General features: G+C 43.0%; 1 protein-coding gene across 1 annotated transcript in view; it reads left to right on the forward strand.

The window, feature by feature from the left end:
- Window positions 1-15,297, forward strand: part of LOC146200615 (cytochrome P450 3A41-like) — a 91,117-nt gene that overhangs the window by 62,638 nt on the left and 13,182 nt on the right. Inside the window, exons 6-10 of the mRNA XM_084592409.1 lie at window positions 670-758; window positions 2,663-2,808; window positions 4,687-4,802; window positions 7,199-7,328; window positions 12,803-12,963. Of these exons, the coding sequence (XP_084448535.1) occupies window positions 670-758; window positions 2,663-2,808; window positions 4,687-4,802; window positions 7,199-7,328; window positions 12,803-12,963 (642 nt within the window). The remainder of the gene's footprint in view (window positions 1-669; window positions 759-2,662; window positions 2,809-4,686; window positions 4,803-7,198; window positions 7,329-12,802; window positions 12,964-15,297) is intronic.

Consider the following 15,297-nt stretch of genomic DNA (forward strand, 5'->3'; position numbering starts at 1 on the left):
TCATTTCTGCTGGCGTAAAGAATGCCGTTGCAGCCGGTGCCGGAGCGGCAGTTGTAAATTCTGCCTTAACCTCACACACAATCAAGTATATATCTTTGCAGCCACGGCACTCCTTGCCTCGCTGCTAGTTATACATAGAATAACCAGGTAGCACCCCGTAATAAACAATAGTTGAACCATCTGCCGTGGCCAGAGTGAATCGCTGCATAACAATAAGCATAACCACAAGCACCACAACCAGCTACACCACCAGCTGAACCTAGGCGCAGCCAATAGCTATTGCTTTCGCAATTTAACCAAGCTAAGCCACTCCCAATTTTTTCTTTACCTTAAACTAGCCATATATAGCAATACGCCGCGATCAAAAGCGAAAGCGGCGCCGTTTTGATGTGCCGGTAACAAGGGGTGACAGCTGCCCGCCCTGACCGCAATGCGGAGCCGCCTATGCAGCGGATGTGCCAAAATAGTGACGCCGCCAGGAAATCACAAAATATATTGCTTTTTTTTTACCTGGATAAATGTGACAAAACAAAAGTTTCTAATAAATATGATCTGCGGTTCTAAGCACGAGCTCCTAAAGAGACACGACAGAGCTTTGCCATGTTCACCGGCGTGCTCCACCTTCTAACGGGGTGGCTGAATGTTGAAAATTCCTGAATCTACCTTCAGATGCAAGAGACCGTGGACATGTGTGCTGTGAACTTGTCAGAGCGCCTGAAAGAAGCAGCCAAGAGGTCAGAGGACACCGACACAATGGGGTAACTACTCTACTTTTAGAAAATATCCAAATCTCGTGATATTGTTGCATTAAGCGTTAGCGAAGGGTATCGTGTCGCAGGAAAACCATCTTGTTAAGTGCAATAACGTGGAAGCATTGCTAGTTCTGTCATGTCGCCTAATGTATTCGCCTGAAACTACGCTGCCCAACCTCAGCCGCACTCAGCCAAATGGCGTATGTGTAAGGCGCATTCAATTAGGTTAGATGAAGGGAGCGGCGCAGATGTAATTTCATTAAGACGACGATTTTCATGGCACAGCGCGATAGTGTGTTGCAGTTTTTCATGAGGCATGATCGGCGGCGGCGATAGTATAGTGAGAACACTTGCTTGGGACAGGGAAGGTACGTTTCCGGAAGTTTCCAGAACTCCTCACTGCGGCGCTCCTCATAGCGTGAGTCGCTTTAGGATGTTACACCCCGTAAACCAAACCATTTGCTGACTCTTTATAGCCAATGCGGTAGTCGAGACTTTCACTGCATGCTTGGAAAGAAGGCCTAGATTCGTTAGGAAATTTCAAACACCACTTCCTGCTCACGTTCAAGGTGATGACGTCCCGCATTAAATGAAAGTGATTAAAACATGAGTAATACAATAAACATGCGGAGTAATATTTGCCCCATATCTGAATATTTCTACCTTTGTGAGCTAGCTGACTTCGCTGAAAGAAAACTTTACGCCCTAGGCACGCTTCCAACTCGCGACCTTTGGTTTGCGCTCAGGACAGGCTGCCGACTAGGACACGCAAGGCTTTCTTTAAGACCCCGCAAGACAGTCTGGTACTGCATGGGGATGATTTTATGTGTGACCTCTGGCCTTTCACGTAAGGCGGTATGTTACGACTGTCTCCTAATAAGTAAGCATGTCATTAGACAGGACCACAAGCCGCTTATAGAGGTTGTGGTTTCCCCGTTTTCTCTTTTGACAAACATTGTTACTACCTGTTACAACCTTAGTATATCTTAATATACAAATACTAGGCTCATTACTTACCTTTTAACCTCTTATATGTGCTTGTAAGATAATTCAGTATTTTTCCACCGCTGCGTATGCGTTGGCCGTTAAATTAAAACCCCAGAAACTCACCCCCCTATGGCTGCTAAGGCGGTCATTGGGCAAACCTACGTCGAGGTAGCCTTCACAATACAGTTCTTTCGTCGGCCTCTCGGGCGGCTAGTGAGGAGAGAGAGAGGAAAGAGTACAATGTTAGCTGCAGAGAATACTTACTCTTCAAAAAGCACGTGAAGGCTGTTTAGATCCCAAGAATGATATTCTCGCTGTTTTCGAGAATATCATTCTCGCTGAAGAAAAGCACACAAACTAAGAATTACCCTCTTGGACGGGCAAGAAAGTCAAGAAATAAGTTCTCGACGTACCCTATACCATCTAACAGATCCTGTGTTTAAGAAATCAACCAGTAAAATTTTACGTCTATATTCAAAACCGCGCAAATAACAATGGACAGCGGACACACAAACACACACGCACACACAAACGCAGAGAGAGAGAGAGTACTCAGTGTGTTTCCGCTGTCCTCTCTTATTCTCACAGTTTTGCAAATCAACGAATTTCACCATCTAACCTGCCCGAATACTCTGCTCAGCAATAAAATTTTGAGCATGCGCCAAATTATCGCAATATCTACAGATTTATCAACAAGTACCACACCACTTGTTTCAAGACATAGTGCAAGGATGCACCATTCCTGTCATTAAGATTGTCTCGTGTTGCTTCTTTCTATGTTTAAAATATAAAGTGCCGCGTTCGATGCCTGTAAAGCTCATAGAATGAAGTAAATGACTGCACACACGGAATCATTATTGTGCTAGATGTCAGACCATGTCTCGATCTATTCTTTGCTCTCGCTTTTTTTCTCTTCTTCATAGCTACTATGGTTATTTCGCCTTTGAGGCCGTCGCAAGGTGTTCCTTCGGAGCCCAGTTTGCACCGAAGTCTGCCGAAGAAGAGGCCTTTGTCCGGAGCGCAAGACACGCTTTCTTTACGCCTATAACTGTACCGATTGTTCTCTCAGGTCAGGATGTTTCCACCATTGCTTTATCGGGTAACATAGTAGTGTAGTTGGCCATTTCTTGCCCATATTACGAAATAACTCATCCGTCCTAGTAAATGCTAATTTCAAAATGTTTTAGCACTGCGAAACTTGAGACGTATGGCGCCAAATAACAACAGTTGTCTTTTATGTTTGGTTTGCTGTAAATCTAGGACAGTGAAAATTGAAGATATTGAACCAGCTCGGTGCCTCGGTGCAGTACACCAGTTTTTAACTCGACATTGTTAAATCTTCGTCAGCAGAAAATCTGCATTGTGTCGGCATTGCAGGCGCTAAGAGAGGGAAATCACAAGCCTCCCTCCTGCAGGTGACATGGCCAGACGCTGATTGATCGGTAGGTTGTGCGGAGTAACGAGACTGCATGATATGGCACCTCCCGCTCGGATAGCTAGTTCGAGCTAGAAAAGTGAGACTGGAATAGGACCCTATCGGTTAGCATCCCGAGTCAGGAACTACCCCTTGCCCCACTGTAAAACAATCGCACCCTTAGAGGTGTTTTTCGTGTCTATGACTCGCACCCTCCAGAAAACTCCCGAAAAGGGTACATTGAAATACTGATGCACACTTTAAATTTGTGCAGTGCTGGTTCATCAGTACATCAATACACCCCTTCTGCAGTGTATGAGTTATAGACCCGGAAACAGTGCAATTTTTTTATAGTGCACGAAGGCGCGTTTGAATGGCATGATTAAAGCGGCGCTTTACATTACGGTCGGCATCTATATGGTGAGCTGCCTGATGGCTGTATGCTATATATGTGGGAGACGAGTATGTGTGAAATTAAAAGGCACAAATTAATAAATTGGCGATTAAGCAATAAGCAAAGTACACGTATGTCAACGAGGATCCGCAAAGTGACTTGAAGGCGGGATCTATATATATTCAGCAGCTGCGTCATAACCGAAAGAACAGAGCATGAATGTCCTCAAAATGTTTCAGATGATTATCTTTACATTTCTTTCACAAACGTTATTCGAAAATGAGAAGCTAGAATTATTCCACGCTGTTTTGAAATCGGACACTCGCTTCATCTTTTTCTTCACACAGTTTGGCCACAATGACGCCAGCAACCGAGATCTATTTGTACATGCAAGCTCCAATTAGGAATGAGTACACGGCTTTAAAAGGGCATATCGCGATTTCACGACGCCGGGCATTGAATCTTTAAGAGGGCGAGTGTGGATAAGATGATAGCGGGAGATTCGAAAATAGAAGTGACGTGCCAAACTCGTTTGTATACGAAAACTAAGCAGTTGTGAATGCTTGACTGCAACGTTTCAACCCTCTCTTTACAACTGTAGGTCAATATTCCACCCCTGCTGCAGTAGTGCATAACAAGCAATAAAATCAAACCTGTTCTTTCCGGAGTTCAGTTTTACACCGCTGAAAGTATTCCGCTTACTTAGACTGTACTTTGTTGCGGCGTCCGGTACGAGAAGAAAATGGCTGTCTTTAATTATTTCACTGATAGCAAGGCAGAACAGGACAGATCACATGCGAAGCGAAATTCTATCATAGATGATTTTCAAATATTTCTGGTCACATTCTACTGCTTAGAGAAATGTAATATAAAAAGAAGGATGTAAACTGATTATAATTTGCAAACGCAAGTTAACTTTACAAAGAGATTGTTTAGGTCCTAGGACTTCCTGTATATCGCCGAGAAAAACGTTCCACTTGACTCAGCTGGTCGGTGATAAACAATATGTTGTTTTTTTACCCAAGATAGGTCAGCGCTTAAAATTCTTTGCTCTGCACTTTTAGAAACTGCACAACTGTTACTAAGTACTACTGTATGTAGTATATGTACTAATCCTGTGCATTTGGCACATTTTTCAGTACTTTTTCAGAGGTTAGGTGAAACTTTCCGCAAATGCCGCTTCAACAAGAATGCTTTTGCTTTCTACAAAGATGCAACTGCAGCAATGATGAAAAAACGCGCCGAAAGCAACACTGTAAGCGCTACACTCCTCTCATCCGCTCTTTTTTTTTTTTGTTCTTAAAGAATCGTTCGAAATTATGCTGCTTTTGTGCTTTTACCTTTCAAGGGCGATACACAGGCTAATATGGGTGCGTAGCATGGTTCGAGAGATAATTTATAACAAGAAGGGCTATTTAGAGCACGCGGATATCACACGTCACACGGGCGCTTTGTATTTTGCTTCTATCGAATTGTGCCCGCCGAGGCCGACATCCACCTCGCGACTTTTAGATTAGCAGCAACGCCATTTCCGCTGAGCATTGATGGTTGCGATACAGACGTCATCGACTCTCGAATATATATTAATTTGCCTTGCAACACTAATCGAAGGCTATGGCGAGTATTGGGAATCGGTGCAGTAGTGTGACTTTAGTTCTCTAAAAGTAGAAAAAAATTCGAAGACACTTTGGCGACTGAAGTGATGATAGGCGAAAGCCTGAGTGCTGCATTCTGCTACGCGACTGTTAAGCATGTAGCAATGAATCTGCTACGAGTAAAGCGAGCGGCTACTCTTAAATTCTGCGAGTGCATTTTTTTTGCGATGTTTATTGCAAAAAAAAATTCGATGTTGTATGTTCATAGCATTTTTATTGCTATGAAGAACGAAGGGTGTGGTCAAATAAATGAAAAAAAAAAGGTTGCCTGATGCAATGAAGTCAAGGAGTGAACGATGATGTGGTCCCCGAGTCCGAGCGACATATGAGTGAGGATTATGGGGGAAAGGCCAGCTGACACCAGGTGCTGGATTCGCGTTCGCTTCAGCGCTGGACAGTCCCACAGCAGGTGATGGATGTCAGCTTCTGTATTTCTGGATTTTCAGACGGGGCACCCAAGGTACGGATACCAATGTCGAAATTGAGGCCACTTTCTAATCACTGCCGGTGTTAGGGCCACCCAAACTCTAATCCTCCGAAGCGCCACCTCATCTGCACGTGTTAGACCGCGGGGGAGGCTTACCGTTCACGCAGGTATCAAACCACGTGTACGGCGTCGGAGGTGTTCCTTTCTTGTTAAAAATATGGTAGCATTATTCGGTGAATTCCGCTTGGCAGCGATGAGATCGCACTCTTTGCATCTTCACAGTTGTTCTACGTTTACTGTTATGTGGTTAATTTAACGTGGTGCGTGGCATTAATTAGTGATTAATTGCTGGTGATTAATAATTAATTACTGATTATTATTTAGTTGATAAGAAAATAGTCGGTAATTATTAATTAATCAGTATTTAGTAATTAATCCTTGATAGGCAGATGGCCATATAAGGCACGCATTCGCGCATACGTGCTCTGTGATTGGTTGAGACCTCCATGACGTCTTCCCGTCTCGACCAATCTGAGCCGCCGAGAAAGCGTGACACTTTTGTTGACGACAACGATTAGGCAATAGAAGCTTTCGCCTTAAAAGAACTGCAGCAGGCCTAAAAGAACTATGATCTTACATTTCACTTATTAAAGGGGACCCGGCGGTACTGCCGTCTTTTGCGCAGTCAAAGGTTTAGAATAGTAATAAGGTAAAAAGCCACAGCTCTGTTATGTACCATAAATGTGGCTGTTAAAATTTGCCAGCGATAAAGCTAAATGGAAAGGAATTGAGGAAATTGACGATGTTTTTTATGAAGAGTTCATCAATATTATAGTACTTAATTCTAAGCAAGATTGAAACGTAAAAACAACATGCCCTTCAATGTTTGCTGGAAGAATTAACTGCTATGTGTATACGGACATTCTAACTTTATAGAATAAATGAAGATGTACATGAAGAGATAAATATTGTTTTACTGTTCTCTGATAATTGGTTTACTACAATAGTGCGATGATCTTTGACGGCGAAATGCCACAGACAGAAGGCGAGTACGCAATCATTGCTTCCTTTTATTACTACATCTAAGAACGAATACGGTGGCCTATTTGCTGCTAGACAGAGGACGAAAGTACTCACTTTCAGCGAAATTTGCCGTTCATAGAACCTCGGATAAGTTACTAATTGCGAGAAAGCAGTTGTGAAAGGCAAGGGAGGACCGCGAAGCTCCAAAGAGAAAGTCCTTTGTAGCAACCTTTCATTAGATCATGGCCGCAAAACTTTAGATATCAAAACTAGACTGAATAGAACTTATTCACGCATTTGTGCACTGTAAAAATAGTCCGCAGTGTATTTCATGATTCTTCAGTAATTGTTGTTTTCAATGGGAAGGGATTATGCGCCAGGTATTCTAACTCGTTATTAACTGAAGGTGGGGTGTCGAAGAATCGGGTTGCATTATTTCGCTTCCCAAGGTTAGGTTTTCTCACCTTCTTCATTGTGCAATAAATGTCGTTGCCCCCATATCCATACGCTTTACTTTAACGTTGCTGTCTAATGTCGAAATCGCAGCTGCACGAGGACTTCATGCAAATGATGCTGAATGCCCAGGAAGTCTCAAAAGAAGGAACGACAAAAGTAAACCAGGAAAGTCTGAGCCCCGAGTTTGAGACTCCTCAACTGAAACCCATAGATGTCAAAAGTGAGTGTATTAAGCCTGCTTTCTTTGTTGTTGGTGTTGTTTTTATTGAGGCGATACCTTCACTGCGTAATGTAAAGCCAGGATCTCCGTGCACAGGAATATTACCTTCAAGTGAGCCAGAGGTGAACCCACGAAACACTTGTGGTGTCGCTATGGTGTCGGACACCATGGTAACAAAGGTTAAGGTGAAAAGTCACATTAGTAAACTATGACGTGAGCATATAGTTCGGTGTCACAGGATAATTGGTGTCAAATTGTGACTGAGTATATAAAGTGGAGCACGCAGCACGCCAAGCTATTTCTGCAGCATGGAGCCCGTAATGAACGAAGCTATCGCGTACACACTGGGTTGAACCATAGCTAAGTCACCAGCACTATTTCTCAAAGCGAGGAATTTTATCAAAATTGAGCTCTGGCCCTAAGCAATGCCAGGAATATGAATTTAGTGATCAGAACTACTCATGGACAGCTGTGTAAAACATAACGTGCGCTCGCGCACGTGCACGCGCGCGCACACTAACACACGCAGACAAACGCATCTAGTTAAAATCTATATGCGTTGTACACGCCGCTTTCGTGTCTAGTGTTTCTTGTTAGCCTGGAATACTGCTAACCCTTAAAAGGGCTGTTGTCGGCTGGGAAACTGCAATAACTACGGAATTGTGGAAAAAAAGTACAGAAGAAAGACCATGTTCAGCCATGCAGTTAAATTCGCATCAAGCTTTATACTAGGCAACTAAAAGGAGGCAAGTAGTAAGTGACATCTCAGAGTTGTTCGCGACATAAATAATTGACTACATTTTAAAAACGTTCTGATAAATTAATGCCTAGTTATATGAGAAAGTATGTCTTGAAGTTAAATTTTATCTCCTTTTTTCTAAAGTCGGAGTCGGGAATGGAAGCTATGACAACAGCTTGATGAAAAGACCCCACTGCTTTTCATAAGCGACAACACAGTAGGAAGTCGACGTTCGAAAAGCATTAATCTACTTGATTTCGAAAGAAGGAAAGTGGTGGTTGCACAGCGTGCACCGTATTAAAGAACGGTCTATCTTGTTTTTTGTAGCTGACAGAGCAGCGTATTAATAAAATGCAATAGTACCTCCTGAAATGCAACTAAACGAACAATTCGTAGGCCACTTATGCACTCGTAACATAATAGCAAAATATTATGCAATGCAAGAAAAACCACATTCACTGGCAGCCAATAATGAACGTAACACAGCAAGCTATAAACAAAGTGACATCTTAAATCCTAAAGTACAAAGCCTGTATGGACAGTAACCTCATATTAGGTTTTCTTATGCACAAGTTATATCAAAATTTTCCGGCTTTATCTTCTTTATTTCAAACGGAACGTTATAGCATAGGGATTGGTTCGTATAATAAGCTCTTTATGTTGGTGCAAATTAAATAAATATAGTGCCATAACGGCGTGCATTTTTTTTTTTTAATTTTGTAAGCAAAATGATGAATTCTCTGGGTGTTTTAAATTAGACTTATAGCATATTAGAACGTTATAAGCATATAATTCAAATATAGAAGGAAGCGCCAACGCATTAAAAAGCAATACTTTCACCCTTAACGGAATAAAATGCTTAAATCATGTAAGCATTCAAAGAAACGTATTCTGCATGAGCATTCCAAGGTAAATAGATGGAAAAAATTACAACCAATGTTTTGACAAACGCGACATGCTTTATAGGCTAACTTAGTAAATGGGTTTTAATAATTTCTGGCTGTTTGGAAATCGCGAAATTATTTTGTTTTTAGCGGATTTATTCGCACAAAATTCGCTTCAACCCAAGAATCCAGCTCAATAATCTCATTAATCATTTGTTCTTCGACATTTGCCTCATAAGCACCTTTGGCAAAATGTATTGTAATCTGCACATGACAAAGCGTGGGTATTACGGAAACAAAAATTTCATTTATGTAGGTGAAGAACCGTAATTGACTCGAAGCATTATAGGAAGGGCAGACGTTGCTGCATTTATGCCCACGAACTAAATAATGTGCAATCAGTAGCATTCTACTAAATTCAGCGCTACACCACGTACACCATATATATACGTGGTGTAGCACTAAATTATACCTGCGTCAGCATGTTGCAAGATACGAAAAATGGGGTCAATGAATATGTTATAATAACAGGTTTTAATAGTTAGCGAGAAGTCGGTCTTCTGATAAGCCGCGAATTATGTAGGTATAGGCAAGCGTCATTTTTGTAAACAAAGGTGGCGCTGCGACCTTCACTATAAAGAACAATATATTACCGACGACTATAGTGAACTAGAAATCATATTTATAGCTCAGTGTACCGGCAACTTAAGTCAGAATTTCACTGAATAAGAACTCAATCTTTTAATTCTTTGTAGCATATTCGCCTTAGTGTGCGCTGCCAATATGTTTTATCCTGCTCGATAAAAAGACGTTTGACGTCTGTTCCATCGCACAGACGTAGCCAAGGTCATTCACAGGTTAATATATACATGAAGGTCCGTAGGAAGGTTCTCATTTTGATTTCTGTTTTTTTTTCGTCTTTAGGAAAGGAGCACGAACGGAAATGCAACGTTCTCCACGATCGCTTGCAGCAAAATTTGCACGATCTAAGCTTTTTTTTTTTAATATACTCTGAAACTGTTTATTCAAAAGTTCGACATCTTATCTGCTTATTTTGCACCCCTCATATAATAAATTATAATAAATTGGTTCACAGGAAGGGAAAGGCGCAGTAACTGTCACACTTGCTCTGTGGACACCCGAACCGCGCCGTAAGGGAAGGGAGGAAGGTGGGAATGAAAGTGGAAAGAGAGAAAGAGGAGCCGTAGTGGAGGGCTACGGAGTAATTTCGACCACCTGGGGATCTTTAACGTGCGCTGACATCGCACAGCACACGACGCCTCTTCGTTTCGCCTCCATCGAAACGCAGCCGCCGCGGTCACACCCCTCATAGCCGATTACACTTTGAGACATTACATTCTATGTACCACATATAGCATGATTAAATATATCCTGGTTAATCAGAGCTACGTTGTACGTGGGTATTTAAATCGTTCGTCAAAATCTTGATAACCTTTAAAAAGAAAGTGTTGAGAAATGACGCTGTGTGAATTTGCCCGGATCCTAACAATATATATTTACTTGCTTTCTATAGGGCCGGTGATGAAGAGTCACTCGTTGAAACTCGCGAAAGTGCTATTAGAGAAAACTACTTCACAAGACCTGTTTCGGCAATATCGCGCTGGACTGAGCACTTAAACAGCAGTTACCTTCCCAGCAACTTTTGTGACCTTTTCTTTACGAATATATGCACGACCACAGGTGAATGTAACTCACAGAGCGGCTTCTTAACTTGATATATTATATGCAACAAAACGTGCACGAGCTGCAGGCATTGGTTATTGCGCTATTCATCGTGAGACCGAAAACCAGTCACGACAATTAACAGTTGAAAACAAACTGATCAAATTTCAGTGCAGATGTGCAACGCACGTTAGCTGCGAAGGCAATCCGTCGCCGCGAGAGGTCTACTTGTTTCGCTCAACGCTGCTGCCCATTGCTCTCATACTTGTCCGACCGCAAGAAACATGTGAAAACAGGTGCTATTTTCCTTTTGTGCCTCGTGGCGCAACCAACCCCACCACAGCATGCAGGAATATTGGGAATTATGGCCGAAAACACAGCAAGCGCCGTGCATCCAATGCAGACGACCCGAGCTTTTGCCTACCCCACGAAAGTCGCTGCTGTCGCCAGCGCCGCCGCATCTCCACTGACGACACGGGCTGACTGCTTGTCTATAGTTGGAAACAATACGCGTACCCATCGATGTTCTATTATTCTGAGCATAGTGTTCCATAAAGGGATAGTGGAATGAACTGACGCAACATCTAGGGTTGTGAGCAAGGCGCCTTGAAGGATGCTGGTGTCTACTATATCAAATAGGAAATGCGTTATGTTCTTTATGAAGGACTGGAATGTTGCCGGAATTTTATTGATTAGAATCTCAGCGTAGCGTGATGGGTTTTCAGTTATTGATAGGTCGTCCGGGGTTGTGGGCTTATGAATTTTGGGCAATAAATAAAATCTGTCTAGTACAATGCTGAGTGGAGTTATAGATTTTACTGCACAAACTGTGACTGGATAAGGTTTCTTTCACAACAGTTTTCAACTTAGCAATTGGATCACTGTCTAGGACTTGGTAAAAGGAACAATCTTCAAGCTGACTTTCGGCTTCCGCGGTGTAGTCACTTCTGCTATGACCACGATGAATCCACCCTTGTTAACGGTCTTCATGACGATATCGAAACTGAAAAGCCCGCCTTTCCTTTACACAGTACAAAGAACGGCGTTGTATAAAGGCTCCCTATACCACCTTCTCCACTTCTCCTCTCCACATTAGCTGGAGTGTGGAGCAGCGTATAACCTTTAGTTCAAAGTGAAATTGCGACGTAAAATGACTATGACTAATGTGAGCAGACGAGCTATAGCGCACAAAATGCTAGCTAATCAGCCTTTACTAATTTATACCACGCAGAAAGCAAAACATCGCCGACTAATCCTTGCGAGCCTCAAACTCCGTTAAGCTCGACTACTCTTAGATAAGATATCCGGTATATAGATCGTGTGCGTAATGCATTAAATGGGTTTGCTAAATTATTCAAAGAAAGTGCCCATGAATTCAAAAACGGAAACATTTTTACTAACTCCAAAGAAACTACGCGACAAAGGTAAATAATTGCTGTTGTGCAAATGTGGTTTTTCAAACGGATCTCATGTAACGCCTAAACCCGAGGTTGTACGTGGCACAATTTAGCATAGCAACAGTCTACACATAATCAAGTCATGTATAACACAGTAGAACCCTTGCCGAACCAAGGTTGTCCGGGATGACATAGTCCATCATGGCGGACAGGACCTTTCAGATTTGGATTTGCCTTCTACCTTTTGGCTGATATTCGACCTTCAATTTACGAGTGTCGGTGTTTGCCGCTGGGCGCCGCTTCTAGCCGAATTGCCAACTAACGTCAGCAGTTGCACTGCTAGCAGTACAAACGAGCCGTGCTTTCCTGTGTTCTCAAGCTTCGCCAGGATAAGGTGCCAGCCATACCGCTCTACCGTCAATGAGGAGCAGTTGTGCGTGCACGGTGCGCACTGAGACACAGCTGGAATACCTTCGAGAGGACTTGTCTGTTTAACCACAGTTTGTTTTTTTCGCGGTCTCAAAAACAGGCCATTTCTAGCCGCATTAGCCCATACACTTGATCGTGAACTGAATTCCTGTTACAGCTCCTGGATCATCTGTTAGCTTTCAAAAATTATTTCTGCAGATAAGTTCATACTTTTCGCTTGAAATAGGAAGATAAACGTAATGTCATTTCAGTAGGGGGGGGGGGGGGGGCGTGCTAGGTACTTTCAGCTTTTCGCGAATAGTTATGTTCAGAGCTCAATTTATTTTCTTTTGGCCCACGCAGACCTGAGTGAGGAGGAAGCACTGTCGCAATGCGTGTTCTTCTTCTTGGCGGGCCAAGACACGTCCTCTTCGACTGCTGCCTACGCCACCTACTTCCTGGCCGTCAACCCCCATATGCAGGACAAGTTGCGAGCCGAAGTGGACGAGTGCTTCCGGAAACACGTGAATGACTCTTCTTTACAGGATTGGGCAAATTGCTTTCTTATACATCGTTATCGTTTCGATTTTTACTCGCCATGTCAATTTTTTTTTCCTACGTTCAGCTAAACGACAGCAAACGGTAGTGGGGCAAACAGCCGTTTCTACTCTAGCCCTTCAGGACGCCCAGTCGTGTCCGACCGACTTACCTCGCGCCGCTGGTAGAGGTTCCTCGTTCTTCGGGACGCGTCCAGCGCAAAGCTTGACCCGATCTAAACCATCTCCTCCGCCTCTCCACCTAGAACTACTGTCCAAATCTCTCTTTTGGAGCCAAAAGACTTTTTTAAATCACTTTGCCCAACATTCTGGGGGCGAATTCAGTGACCAATCGGGAATACACTTGCTACAGCCAATTGGGGAGCTTTCTTCACGTTTCTTTATTTGTCCGCTCTATGCAACGACAATCCAGTCTTGGCCAGTTTCTACTTTGTCAGTGTTACGTTTCAAAATATTTTACAATTTCCATCCTTTGTTTATATAAACAATGGAGAGAAAAATACAATACAGAAAACTATTATTAACATATTGCTAGCAAGTGCGCAGTATAAGGAACACAACGTAGGACCTACACTTTAAGGATCCCATATCGCAGAAAAGGCGGTGTCGGCGTTGCCGTTGTAACGCGAAAATCAGAAAAAAAATAAAGAAGCAATATAAGCCCTGAAGAAACCGATGGAGTCGAACAGGGTTCCTGCGCTGTGCGAGGCGAACACGCAACCACTCCGCCACAGAACTTTTTTTTTTTTCTTTATTGCCAGAAATACAGAAATACAGTGCATAAAACGCGTAAGCCATGCTTCGGCAAACACAGATTAAAATTCTCTCAGCGACACTAAAACATCAAGCAAGGTAATCCATTCTGGTGGATCAGGGAGTGCTCGGTAACACTCTCTTAGTGAAACGACACTTTCAACAAAATGCTCGCGAACAGAACGCACGACAAGATCAGCATGTTCAAATTACATCCTCGTTTTCCATATTGAGTGCAGGCCCAGAAGCATAATCAAATCATATGGTATATCATGTGATGTTTCTATCGGCAAGAACCTTATTCCATATGTATCGAGTGGTAACTTTCTTAAGCGTGCGCTGTAAAACATCCCAGTGAAATATTGGGTCCCAGCAGTCAAGAAAAACGTGCTCTATTGTTTCAGGTTTTTTGCATAGAAAACAATTGGTAGCCCAGGGTCTGAAGATGCCTTTGCTATGAAGCCATGTTTTAACGGGTAGCGTGTTAGTGTACAATTTAAAAAAAAAAAGTTTTGACTGAAGATATTACCGGCATTCTTTTAACTCTTTTAAGGACGTCTTGTCCGGGGCCTCCACGTTATGACAAACGGTACAATGGGCTGGGGAAGCATGATGTCAGTGAGGTCTCTATAGAGTTTCTTCTTGGTGACAATTGCACAGATATTCATGAGAGAAACGCACATTTAACAACCTATAAGCAAGCATAACTTCACGCAGATATCCAGTCACGGCACCGCACATATTTTGACATGACGACACCACGAACCCTGGAAGGAGTCTGCAGAGCCTGACTTGAATCACTGTCAGGAGAAATGGATTGTTTTGATCACGTAGATAAATAAAGCGCGATACAACCTGGCGCATAAATAAATGCACAAGCCCTAGTCCTCCCTTCTTGGCAGGAAGGAAAAGATTGGTTCGACTTGTTCTCTCCCATGTCGAAGCCCAAACGAACACAGCAAAAACACGATGAATATTTTGTACACTGATCCTCATGGCACCCAACACATTCATTACATACCAGATTTTAGATACAAGGAAGAGATTGCAGATTGTGGCTCGGGAAAACATCGACAATTGCCTTCCTTGCCACGCGTCAGCCTTTTCTTTTGCAGACAACGCTTGGTTAGCCCAATATGGCTCTGGGTCGCGATAGGCATCAAGCGGTACACCAAGATAACGTTTTGGAACAGATGCCCAATTGAGCCAACAAAAATTGTCCGACGTGGCTTCCCAGTCTCCATGCCAAAAGCCATGACTCTTTTCCCAGTTTATCTGGGCCCCGGTGCACTCACAAAATTGTTGTACAACAGTTGTGGCATGCTGAATACTGTCTCTGTCGCAGCAAAAAATGGCGATATCATCGGCGTAAGCCAAGATTTTAACATGGGCCGCCTGCAGTCTATAACCTGTTATAAGTTGGCTATTTGCAATGGCCAAACAGAGTGGCTCGAGGTAAACAGCGAACAGCAAGGGTGACAGCGGACATCCTTGCCTCACGGACGACAAAACTGGCAGGCTGCCAGTGAGTTCTCTGTTTACTATGAC

Source organism: Amblyomma maculatum, chromosome 2, assembly GCF_055883805.1.
Source record: "Amblyomma maculatum isolate TAMU_Amacu chromosome 2, ASM5588380v1, whole genome shotgun sequence".
Taxonomy (NCBI): Eukaryota; Metazoa; Arthropoda; class Arachnida; order Ixodida; family Ixodidae; genus Amblyomma; species Amblyomma maculatum.